The sequence below is a fragment of the Mustela putorius genome, unplaced genomic scaffold, assembly GCF_011764305.1.
Source record: "Mustela putorius furo isolate JIRA1106 unplaced genomic scaffold, ASM1176430v1.1 tig00000228_pilon_pilon_pilon, whole genome shotgun sequence".
Taxonomy (NCBI): Eukaryota; Metazoa; Chordata; class Mammalia; order Carnivora; family Mustelidae; genus Mustela; species Mustela putorius.
This window is the reverse complement of record NW_025421322.1, coordinates 7,829,394-7,841,948: the sequence shown is the minus strand read 5'-3', so window position 1 is coordinate 7,841,948 and position 12,555 is coordinate 7,829,394. Positions and strand designations below refer to the sequence as shown.

The 12,555-nt window shown below is 35.9% G+C and overlaps 1 protein-coding gene across 28 annotated transcripts in view; it reads right to left on the bottom strand.

Annotated features, from left to right (window-relative positions):
* The window catches only part of RIMS2 (regulating synaptic membrane exocytosis 2), a 595,904-nt gene that overhangs the window by 491,566 nt on the left and 91,783 nt on the right, over window positions 1-12,555 (bottom strand). For 11 of the 28 annotated variants that reach the window (XM_013064767.2, XM_045078011.1, XM_013064777.2 and 8 more), the window contains exons 2-3: window positions 8,308-8,340; window positions 7,833-7,919 (exon numbers count right to left, since the gene is read on the bottom strand). The exons of the other annotated variants lie outside the window; for them this stretch is intronic. In XM_013064767.2, coding sequence (XP_012920221.1) covers window positions 7,833-7,919; window positions 8,308-8,340 — 120 coding nt within the window. The remainder of the gene's footprint in view (window positions 1-7,832; window positions 7,920-8,307; window positions 8,341-12,555) is intronic. 28 annotated transcript variants of the gene reach the window in all.

Genomic DNA, 12,555 nt, shown 5'->3' with positions numbered 1-12,555 from the left:
ACCTCTTTCTTGAGCCACAGGGAATTTAAGGTGGTTCAAAGGTACATGACTGATGCAGTCAATTTTAGACTAGACTAAAGAACATCTATGTCAGACCTGGAAACTCACCATTGCAGGAACTGCCTCACTACCTGACAACTGTTTGTCAAGTGCTTTGACCAGTCAAGCACCAATAAGAAGCATACAGCTTACGTGAAAACATCTTCACCCATATCATTCTCAATCTTCAGAAAAAGCAGATAGACCAAGAAGGCTTTTTGTTTGCGTGTTTGTTTGTTTGTTTCTTTTGTCTTTTTGAGAAAGAACAGCATGCACATGCTGATGGGAGCAGCAGGGGGTAGGACAGGGGGGAAAAGGAGAGAAGGAATCCTAAGCGGGCTCTATGCCCAGTGCAGAACATGAAGCAAACTCGATCTCACAGCCCTAACATCATGACCTGAGCCAGAATCAAAAGTCAGATTCTTAACTGGCTGAGCCACCCTGTTGCCCCCATTAAACTTTTTGCTTTTTTAAAAAAATTTTTAGAAGATTTTATTTATTTGAGAGAGAGTGAGCAAGAGAGAGAAAGAGCATGAGCAGAGGGGAGGGGCAGAAGGAGAGGGAGAAGGAGACTCCCCACTGAGCTGGGAGCCCAATGTGGGACCCAATCCCAGGACCCAGGGATCATGACCTGAGCCAAAAGCCAACACTCAACCAGCTGAGCTACCAGGGCACCCACACACACACAGCAGAATTTTGAAAGGAAAATCAAATTAACTATATATTCAAGGAACTGCTAATTTCCATTGTTATTTGTTTCAAAAAAAAAGAAAAATCAACCTTTTTTGAGATCCATCATCTCTCCCTTATGACTTAATAACAGGCTGCCCATGCGTTTAGAAATTTCACCTCTGACCCTAGACTCAGTTCTATTTCAAGTTAACATGATTAAGTACAGCAAAAGAATCAAGTGATACGCTCATCAACAGGTATATGCAGTCTCTAAAACTTTCTTCTAAGACGCTCTCTATGACCTGAAACTGAGAAATTCAGTCTTCTGGAGGAGACAGGAGAGAAAAAGTACCCCGGTGTCTTAAGGAAGACTGTAACAAGCCATGTTGACAATTAGCACTTCAGTAAAAGCCTCAAAATGTTGATCCGTGGACTCATGTTTTACACCTAAAAAGACATAAATAATTTTGCCTGGACTGTTGGAAATCTGTTCCATCAGGGGATCTTAAGTAGGAGGCCCATAATATTCCTCCAGAAGCAAATGATCTTGGGATTGAAACAGCTGATGAGTGACTCTTAGATCAGGCAGATGACTAACCAATATCGACAGCTTCCATCTAAGAAAAGAAGAATGATTTTCTGGTATCTCTACTTCTCCTTTCTAAAAATTATTTTGTTTACTCTTTATCTTAGTTATTATTATGTTTTGGTATCTAATGATCAACTAATGGTTTCTCATATACTTTCATGTATTTTGTGAAAATCTCCCTATAATCCCACTAATAATATGTAATAGATGTTCTTGGAAACACCACATGCAGTAAATATCCCTCCTTCTAGAGCATTTCTATACTGGAATTTTCTTCACGTTATTAACCCTAACCTTCAGTCATACAAATATTCAACCTTGCGGGGCACCTGGGTGGCTCAGTGGGTTAAAGCCTCTGCCTTCAGCTTGGGTCCTGATCCCAGAGTCCTGGAATCGAGCCCCACATCAGGCTCTCTGCTCAGCAGGGAGCCTGCTTCCCTTCCTCTCTCTCTCTCTCTCTCTGCCTGCCTCTCTGCCTATTTGTAATCTCTGTCAAATAAATAAATAAAATCTTCAAAAAAAAAAAAAAGAAAAAGAAAGAAAGAAATTCAACCTTGCTCCCAAGTCATTACAGCAGTTTCAACAGAATCAACAACACCAGGAGCAGGGCCTAAAATTATCATTATCTTTACTTTAGTAGCAAATCTTTATCTTTGGGCATCCTGAAATTTCCATCTCATTGCAATAAATGAAAATCAAATGTAAACTAACTGCAGCAGATGTACTATTGCTCATTATATAGAGTCACCTATCTTCATGATCACATGGAAAGACTTTCTAGACTTCCTCATAATTAGTTAAGAGCCTTCTGACAGGTTTGGGGAATGAGCTGTGAGCAAAAGTGACCGACCTCTATTAGTTTACTAAATTCTCCTTTCTCCATCTGTTCTCTTCCTCTGATGCAGAAATCTGGTAGCTATGTGTTCCAGGTGGCTTACCAACAAGATAGAAACCCTGAACTGCCACTTAGAAGAGAAGCATTCTATCATCCTATAGATAAGTCTCAGTGTTTTTAGTGTCCCTAGGCTATGATCTTCACAATCACCTTTCAGCAAGATGGGAAGGCTAGAGGGGACTGCAATTGGGTATATCCCTTCTCTCCTGTTGGCTAGGTAAAGTAATATCCCTTGAGAACAAAAAGTTCTGAGAATATTTCGAAACAATTAGTTTTACCCTCCTCTGCTGAAGGTACAAGAGAATTGTTCACTGACCTTCACCTTGAGAACCTGGTGAGGTTCCTCACAAAACTGGGGAGGTCGAAAAGGCTGTTCCCCTAAGGCTGGGCTCCTAGTAATTTTTAACTCTTAAGTCAGTGCACTCAGCCCTCAGTCTGAGTTCCATTAGTTATAGTTTAAGTTTTCCTACCAGATCCTACCTAGCTCCAAGAGTTTCTGTTCCCAGACAGCAGTTGTCCTCTTTCCTCGCCTCTCCCTCCAACTGTCAGGGGAATGATTTGCTCTGGGATTTCAATTATGTGATAAATCTTAGAAGAGTTGTTGATTTTCAGTTTGTTCAGCCTTTTTTTTTTTTTTTAAAGATTTATTTATTTGACAGAGAGAAATCACAAGTAGACAGAGAGGCAGCCAGAGAGAGAGAGAGAGGGAAGCAGGCTCCCTGCTGAGCAGAAAGCCCGATGCGGGACTCGATCCCAGGACCCTGAGATCATGACCTGAGCCAAAGGCAGCGGCTTAATCCACTGAGCCACCCAGGCGCCCCTGTTCAGCCTTTTCTTGTTGCGAGGATAAGAGTAACAACTTCCAAACTCTCTCCATGTCAAAAGGAAACCAGAAAATCACCACAATATTTTTTTCATTGTTCATCAGCATGTCTTTTTCACACGTGAATGTGAAATATTTGTGAGAGCAGGAACCACAGTCCTTTTATCTCTGGATTCCTAGTACCCTGCACGGCGTTAGAATTCTTCAGGGCTCAATCACGGACCTTCTTATCTGCTCTTCTCCATACACTCTCTAAGTTATCTTATCTATTCATCTAGATTTAACACCAAAAGTTATAACTCTAGCCAATCCCTATCTCTCCTTCAAAGTTTGGCTATTTATAACATCTGAAGCATAAAAAATCTGTAACTTTTATTTTAGTTGCTAGTCTTAACCTATTCATCCTTTCCCCATCTTGATCAGAGTTAATGGCATCACCGCCTAATTAGCTCTTCCTATCAGAAATCTGGCAGTCATCTTTGGCTCTTTTCTCTTCCTTAATAACTTTTTCCAAATCTACTACACTAAAAATAATCCTGTCATTTCAACCTCCAAATATATCCCCCAATCCACTCCTCTCCATCTTCACTCTAATCAATTTGGTCCAAGTCATCATCATTTCTAGCAAAGTCTTTCATAAAAGCCTCCTCATTGCTCGATCCACTTCTGTTCTCATTCATTCTACTCATAGAGCAGCCAGACTGATATTCACATTTAAATTAACTCAAGTCAATCCCATGTTTAAAAGTTTCCAATTATCATCCTCTTTTACTGAGACTCACACTTATCATTCTCTATAAAACACTACCCTATCTGAGTCCTACTTCTGGAATCTCATCTCCCACCATACTCCCATCTTAAACACTATATTATAGACACATTGGTCTTCCTTGTCTCTCAAACCCTTCGCTACTTAAAAACTTCAACACATCATGTTCCCTATGCTTAAAAAAAACTCTTTCTCTTAGCATTTTTTTCCATTAAAGGACCTCACAATCAAAGAGGATTACTATATTAAATGGCCATTTGATTCTAATCATTAAAATTTTAGATTTTCCTAGTTTTTCAAAAGTGTAATTTTTATTATGTCCCAACATGAATAAAACTGTTATTACATGAAAATTCAAAACAAACTAATCCAATTAACTGGTTTAATTCATCTGTATTTTAAAACTTTCTAACTTACCTTTGTTATTATGCTAGGTATTGGGAATGCAAAGTTAAATTAACAGTTGCATTCCAAAGAATTTAACGGTTTTTTTTCCCAGTATGCCCATTCTTAATTATCCAGGTACTTGTTTTACACTTTACATATAACTTATAGTATAGTGTCTTTAGAGAAACTTTCCCTCATTTTGATGCTGAGGCAAAAAATAGTAGAAGGAAGGAAGGAAGGAGAGAGAGAGAGAGAAAGAAAAGAAAAAAAAGAAAAAAATTATTTAATTTATATATTAAGGAATTTTTGCAAAGGCTGAGTGAGCTGACAACTGACACAAATGGCTCAACTGATCTTCTATGCCTTAAAATTTATAGAAAGTCAAAATTGGACACACTGTTCTACTTATATCTACAGTTTCACATGAATCACCAATATCAAAATTAGTAAATATTCCATTATATTAAACAACTATGAAGTAAATAAACCCCGAAAATACAGATTCAAGAAACCTACATTATTATAGCCTTGAATAACCACAAAATGGGATTTGTGTAAATTCATTAGAATGAAATTACTATTCAGGAAATATTAGACTTTTAATGCTATCTGATAGAATACTTAGTTATTCTACTATGAAAATATCTATATGGAGTATGAGAGACATAAGTCCTATTTTTTATATATTAAATGAATACCTAGAATTCAGTAAGCGGAGGAAGTTATCCCCTTCAAAAGGTAGTCAAGAGAGAAAAAAATGAGATGACTCAGAAAGAAGTCTTAGAACACAGATGAATTAAAGAAAGGATTCATAAGTATCCTGGGTTTTAGATCAGAAAGACAGAAGGAAAACACCTAGAAAATTATATACCATAAATCCTCAGCATAACAGGAATGTGAGATGAAAAATCTAACTATTGAGAGACTCTATTAATTCTCAATTTATTTTTTTAGTGGCTTCATGTCCAGTGTGGAGCCCAATGTGGGACTTGAACTCACAACCCTGAGATCAAGACCTGAGCTAAAATCAAGAGTTGGACACTCAACCGACTGAGCCACCCAGGTGTCCCCGATTCTGAATTTTTAAAATTGCATAAATCACAGATCAACAAGAAGAATGAGTTGCCTAAGATAGTTTAAAGGAAATAGCACCCATTAAATAAGAATTAATTTTTAAAACATCCAAAAGTACTAGTCTTTTCTCCTACCATCTTCCTATCCAAAAATCCAAGCAAACTGAATTGTATTTATTATTGAAGTAAAGCTATTTCTTTTCAAGTTTGCCTTGATCTTTGTTTATGTCAATCAAAAGTCACTTTATTTCAGGGGCGCCTGGGTGGCTCAGTGGGTTAAAGCCTCTACCTTCCGCTCAGGTCATGATCTCAGGGTCCTAGGATCGAGCCCCACGTTGGGCTCTCTGCTCAGCGGGGAGCCTGCTTCTCTTCCTCTCTCTCTCTGCCTGCCTCTCTACCTACTTGTGATCTCTGCCAAATAAATAAAATCTTTTAAAAAAAAAAGTCAGTTTATTTCAATAATTAGACATTTTTAAGTGTCTAACTTTTTAAAGCTAATAACCAAATATCTATTTTATTTAATGGCCACTATAATCTACTAAATAATGTAACTTAATCTTTATTACTTTCTGAAACTTACAAATAAGATACATAACTAAAGTCATTTAACACAGAGGCAAATTTGCATCTAATTATATATTGATAGTAATTTTACTATTCTATGACATTTCAGTGCCTTAGAGAAAATAAGCAAAATAATGACAAGGTATGCCATTTTAACACAATTTTTTATTAGAAAAGAGTTTACTAAATTCATTTCTATTTCTTGAAGCACATTCTTAAACCATAAGAATTCTTATGCCATAAAAGGATAAAACATGTAAAATCAGTTGTGAACAAGAAAGGTTTGCCGAGTTCCTCCTACAGATCAGGCATTCTACTAGATGCCAAAGATAAAATAGTAGATAGGACAAAAATGGTCTTGACTTCACCTAGATTAAATACTTCAACAGTTGCCATTTTAGAACTACATAGACAGTAGAACCCCACCCCCCATGCCTCATCCTCAGTTTCACTTTCAGTGCTTTCAGTGACCTGGGATCCACTGGGACCTGGAAGAAGATGATCCTCCTGCCGTAACAGGTCAATGGTCAATGGTAGCCTTACACTATGTCCTAGGACCTGTGTCATTCTCCTCACTTTATCTCATCATGTAGGCACTTAATCATCTCCCATCATCACAAGAAGAGTGAATATTGTACGTGATATCTTGAGAGAGAGAACCCAAAGTAATATAACTTTTATTAGAGCATATTATAATTGTTCCACTTTATTATTAGTTATTATTGTTTATCTCTTACTGTACCTAATGCATAAATCAAACTTCATCATATGTACATATCATATGTATCATATGTATGTATGTACAGAAAAAAAAACAGTAAAAATAGGGATTATGTGCCATCTGCTGTTTCAGGCACCCACTGGGGGTCTTGGAACATATCTGCAGATAGGGGTAAAGGGGACTACTCTAAACTATTAGAAACAGTATACCACAACTTAATCTTAGGTAGGTTGAAACTAAAGCGCTGACAAAATTTAAAATAAAATGCACACAAGATAATATAAAATGAATGAGCAGATAACCCTCAGCCATCACAAGACAAAAAGACATTTATCCCCTAGTTTGCATTAAAGGCAAACATGAAAGTTTCTCTGTTTCATCTTGGGGCTCGCTCCTAAGGTAGTCATTCTCATCCTCTCCTAGAGTTCATGTCACTTCTCAATCTGTCCATCCCTACAAGCAAATCATCTTCTCCACAACCAGAGCTCCCACTTAAAAAAAAGCATAGAGGCTGAGCAGTAAGAGCATGTTGGAGTAGATGACAGTTATCATGGACAGATTAGAATTTAAATATATAAAATCTTTCTCACATTCTCAAAGTTACTTACACTTCAAAATATAAATAATATTACTGGCACGGAGTTAAAAAGAGATGGGTGAACAATTTTTTAAAGACTATTTTCTATTTTACTAACAACTGAAATAAATGGAATTGACTCTTTTTTAATGTTTCAGGCCACTGTGAGAATAAATTGCTATGTTTCCCAAATTATGTTGATAACTTAATGAAATGTTCAGTGAAAGCAGGACTCAGTGGTCAAATATGTTTAGTAAACATTGAATGTCCTAACCCCTTCAGAGCACTTTTAGACCCTCAGAAGTATTACAATAAAGAAAACTGCTTGACCTTTTTTTAAAAGAACCTTTCTAAAACTATTTGATCAAAGGCTGAATTGGGGGGGGGTAATATTTCTTAATGTCCTCTGAATTATTTTTTAAAGAAACACACTTTAGAATATATTACATAAATGGAGAAAGACGTCTTACTGGGTAAATATAATTTACATTATCCATACTAAAACTGAGGGGAGAACTACTTCTTTTCACTTTTACTACCCTATAAATTATCCTGTTTTCTTTTTAGAGTTCCATGATAATTAAAGATGAAAGTATCAAACTCATAACCTAACAATTTTAGTTTCTGAGGAATAATATTCCAAGGGCCGCATTTTAATACATACTCTTCAGTATGTTATGCTATCAGAGATAATATTTAGTCTATACAGATCAGCTTACTTACGTCTGGGGCTCCTTTTCATTTTGTTGTTTTTGCTGGGGCTGAAGAACGTTATTTACCAGTTCAGTGATCCCACTAAAGGGAAACCACCTGTTTAAATAAGCAAATAATGTAACTGAATAACAATGTAGGTCAAATGTTTTCTTAACCATAATAATAAAGAGACACAGGCACAAAAGCTACAGCCAATGGAAATGTGAGCTCCAATTACCACCAGGCAGTCAGAATGTAGGGAAATTAAGATTGAACACTTAACCAGTCCCCAAGCAGGCAGCAAAAAACTACATCCAGTCAACATGTGGATGAAGTAAGAAGCTGCAGGCAGCTCTCTTACAAGCCAGAGAGTCAGAAAGCAGAAGACACACTAGCTGCAGCCTATCCAGTATTAGTGTAAGCTAATACCATCCAAGGTGCAGAAAGCAGAATATGGCAAAGGTACAGAAATCAAGCCTACTGCACTCTTAATACATTTACTTACTGTGTCGGTTGTGGTTTGTGCTCTTCTTTGACCCTAAAAAGATAAGTTTGCACAACTGAGTGCACTGTACTAAGAAAAAAATTTCTCTCTACAATTTGTGGCCATGTAAAAATTAAAAATGAGGTTTGTTACATAGAAAAGGTTAGTGCCTTGCTACTTGGAATTATACATTTAAATTAAGTGGACACACAAAAAAAGATGTTGAATCACTTGTTCTGAATAAAGGACTGATATTAAAACTCTACTATTGTTTTAATGATTCCATGATTTAGTCCTCGAGTTCTCTGCATATTTTTATTAATATTGATATTGAAGCTTTTAAAATACTTAAAGTGCTATATTAAACACAGTTACATTTGTTTTACTGAAGATAAATCGATTTCCTCTTTATTTTTTTAAATTCTTCCTTAATATAAAATGAAGGCATAAATATTTTAAATAAAAATGTATAGTTTTATAAATGTATTTTAAAAGCCTTACAAATGAATTTATTTATTGCTTAAAGGAGCAGATAAAAGAACTGTGGAGGGGTTATGTATCCAATCTACCTAAAAATAACTACTAAAATAACTATGTATATTAAATTTTAAACATTTATAAGCTAAAGTAAATTATTCATATAAGATAACAGACTAAAAATGCATTTAAACTACAATCAACTCAGTGCTTCACTGAAATAGCACTAGATATTTACAAGGTAGAGAAAGCCCACACCCAAGGGTACTGGATTCCTCTGAAATTTGTCTTCCCACATTCTACCTAGGACCAGTCCTGAGAGGTAAATTTATGACTCAGTGATCAGTTCATTAGCTTTTACTTTCCCAAAGAAAGGCTAAGAATTGGTAACTAAAAATGTCACTGAAGTCTAGGATTTTCATAAGGAAATTATATTAACACTGTGCATTAGATTCTTTTTAGATCAAATTGATTTTTTCTTTTCCAGTGTGTTCCTATTTATAATGATATAAACAATAAATGAAAAGGTATACCCTTACAATATTCTTGTGTCCCAACAGATAAATATAATTGATAATTGTGTATCTCTGTATTAACCCAAAAATGAATATCCTGTGTTCCCCGCATAAACTTCAAAAAAGTGTAATAGTATTATCCCAGAGCTAAACCCATATCACTTAATAATTAAATATAGTCATATAATGGATTCATAATAAGATTATATTTAGCACCAAATATCCTATAAGCAAACAAACACAAAAACCTTAGAGTGACACTGGATTCTATCCTGAAAACCTGTTGTATTTCCTAGAGAGTAAGATTAAAAACTGCTTTAAAATTTCAAAACAAAATAGGCCCCAAACAGATAATGGCAAAGAAAGATTACCGTACCAGCTCATCAAAATGGAGAACAATGCAAGATCACCCTTTACCAAGTGACATGTATGTTAAAAACAATAAATATTTTAACTAATAAATGAATATTGAAATAAATATGCAAATGAGGGGAAATATTGTTAAAGAATTCTTGGGTGATCTCTGCAAGAAATCATGTTGCTTTTTAAATTAATGACAAAAGTTTTGATCTTAAACAAATTGATATTAATCTACCAATCAGTTCCTAATTTCAAAATTTTACTTGAAAAATTAACAGACATAAAAATGTTAACTACCAATTCTAGGAAGTATTTCTGGGCATTGTAAGATACGTGAAATATACAAACATTTGCATCAGCTTCCCAAATAAAATATGTATCATAATAAGGCAGTTAAAATATTTATCCCATCAGGTGGCCAACAGACACATGAAAAGATGTTCATCATCACTTACTCTTAGGGAAATTCAAACCAAACTATAATAAATTATCACCTCACACCTGTCAGAACGGTATAATCAACAACACAAGAAACAACAGGTGCTGGTGAGGATGTGGAGAAAAAGGAATGCTCATGCACTGTTGGTGGGAATATAAACTGGTATAGCCAGAAAACAGTACAGAAGTTCCCCAAAAACTTAAAAAAGAGAACTACCCTATGATCCAGTGGTCACACTACTGGGCATTTACCCAAAGAATACAAAAACACTAAATTCAAAGGGACACATGCTCCTTGATGTTTACAGCAATATGGTCTACAATAGCCAAATTAAGGAAGCAGCCCAAGTGTCCATCGATAGACAAATGGATAAAGAATGTGTGGCATATATATATATAGTGGAATATTATTCAGCCATTAAAAAGAATGACCTCTTGTCATTTGCAATGACATGCATGGAGCTGCAGAGTATAATGTTATGCAAGTCAATCAGAGAAAGACAAAACCATATGATTTCACTCATATGTGGAACTTAAGAAACAAAACAAACGAGCAAAAGAGAAAGAAAGAGGAAAAAAAAAGCAAGAAACAGGCTCTTAACTACAGACAACAAACTGATGGTTACCGAAGGGGAAGCTGATGGGGGAACAGGTTTAAACTGGTAATGGGGATTAACAAGTGCACTTGTTGGGGCACCTGGGTGGCTCAGTGAGATAAGCATCTTCCTCCAGCTCAGGTTATAATCCCGGGGTCCTGGAATGGAGCCCCCACATCGTGATCCCTGCTCAGCAGGGATCCTGCTTCCCCCCAACCCCATTCATGCTTTTTCTTGCTATCTGTCTTGATAAATAAATAAATCAAGAGTGCACTTCTTGTGATGTATGGAATTGCTGAATCACTATATTTCACACCTGAAACTGAAAAAACACTATGTTAAAAGAATTTATCCTGTCTTTAAATACAATCAAGAATATAAAATCATTCTCCTTTTTCCCCAATATTGTAAACAAAATAAAACCTAAAATGTCTGGACATAATTAAAATTCATGATGAGTTCATTTACAAAACAGGTAATATGAAAAAGTAATCATATCATATTTTTTATAATACACTAACATTATTAACAATGAACACCTACATTCCTGCATTCCAAAAAGTGTATGAGGGACTTCCACTTGCCAGTCCGATACATAAAACGCTTAGAAATCATCAATTCCATCCTTATAACAAGCAAAAAGCTGAACAAACTGAAAACCAACAACTCTTCTTAGAGCCATCAAAGAGTTTAGGTAACTAGACAAACTGGTGCTCTGAAAATGAAAGAAATAGACAAATAGATGTAGACCATCACATTTTAGCAAGAGCTCAAGGGGCTGAAGCCCACACCTGAAGCGGTAGAAATACTTTTAACTAAAACTGACCAATTACTCAAGACTCAGTGTGGACTGGTTGAGAGTTTAAAATTACAAGTGCCAGTCTTAGATGTGCCACCACATTTCTATAAACTTTAGTAGGAGCCCTACCCATTGCTCACTGTAAAAACTGAAGAAAAATCTCCTACATCCAAACAAAAGATGAGGAAAGTAACAATTACAAAATATTCCCAGAGCTCTCTACTCTCCTCAACAATCCTAAACTCAAGGATATCAGTGCTCAGATCGCAGACTATTGCTTCTCATCTCAGAGGTGCAGACAAGTAAGTGGGTGGCTGTTGCTGCAACTCCTCACACTGTTGAAGTCTTTCCCCTCTGGCTAAGGTGATTTCCAGGATGTTTAAATGGCCAGCTCAACTCCCCCTCCCCCACTCCGTTCTTCAATTTTTCTCCCTTTGGGAGCCAAACATTCAAAAGCAACTGCATGTATGGGAGAAAGTAAAGTCACTGTACATGCCCAGAGAAAGGTCCAGGCTTAACAAAGACCTGAAAAGACCTTAAATTTATACCACAGGATAAATGCTCAGCACAGAGACAGCCTATAATTAAATACACACACACACACACACACACACACACACACACACAAAAAAACAAGAAAACCCAGTGAAGGGGGAAAAAATCTGATTTCCAGACCTACCATATTAGATTCAAATGTCCAATTTTCAACTTTAATCCTAACACATACAAATAGGAAAGTATTATGCATTCAAAGGAAAAAAGGATGAATAGACACTGTCCTTGAAAAAGACCTGACAGCAGATCTACAAAACAAAGACTTTAAAACAACCATCTTAAAGAAGCTTAAAGAATTAAAGGAAGATGTGGGAAAGTCAAGAAAATCTATGAACCAAACAGGAATATCAATAAAGAGATAGAAAAACGTAAAAAATAAATAAATAAATAAATAAATAAATAAATAAATAAATAAGGATTTCTGGAGATGAAAGTACAATAACTGACATAAAAAACTCACTAGAGAGACTCAAATTACAGACCAATACCCAAATACTACCTAAAGCAATGTACAGATTCAATGCAATCC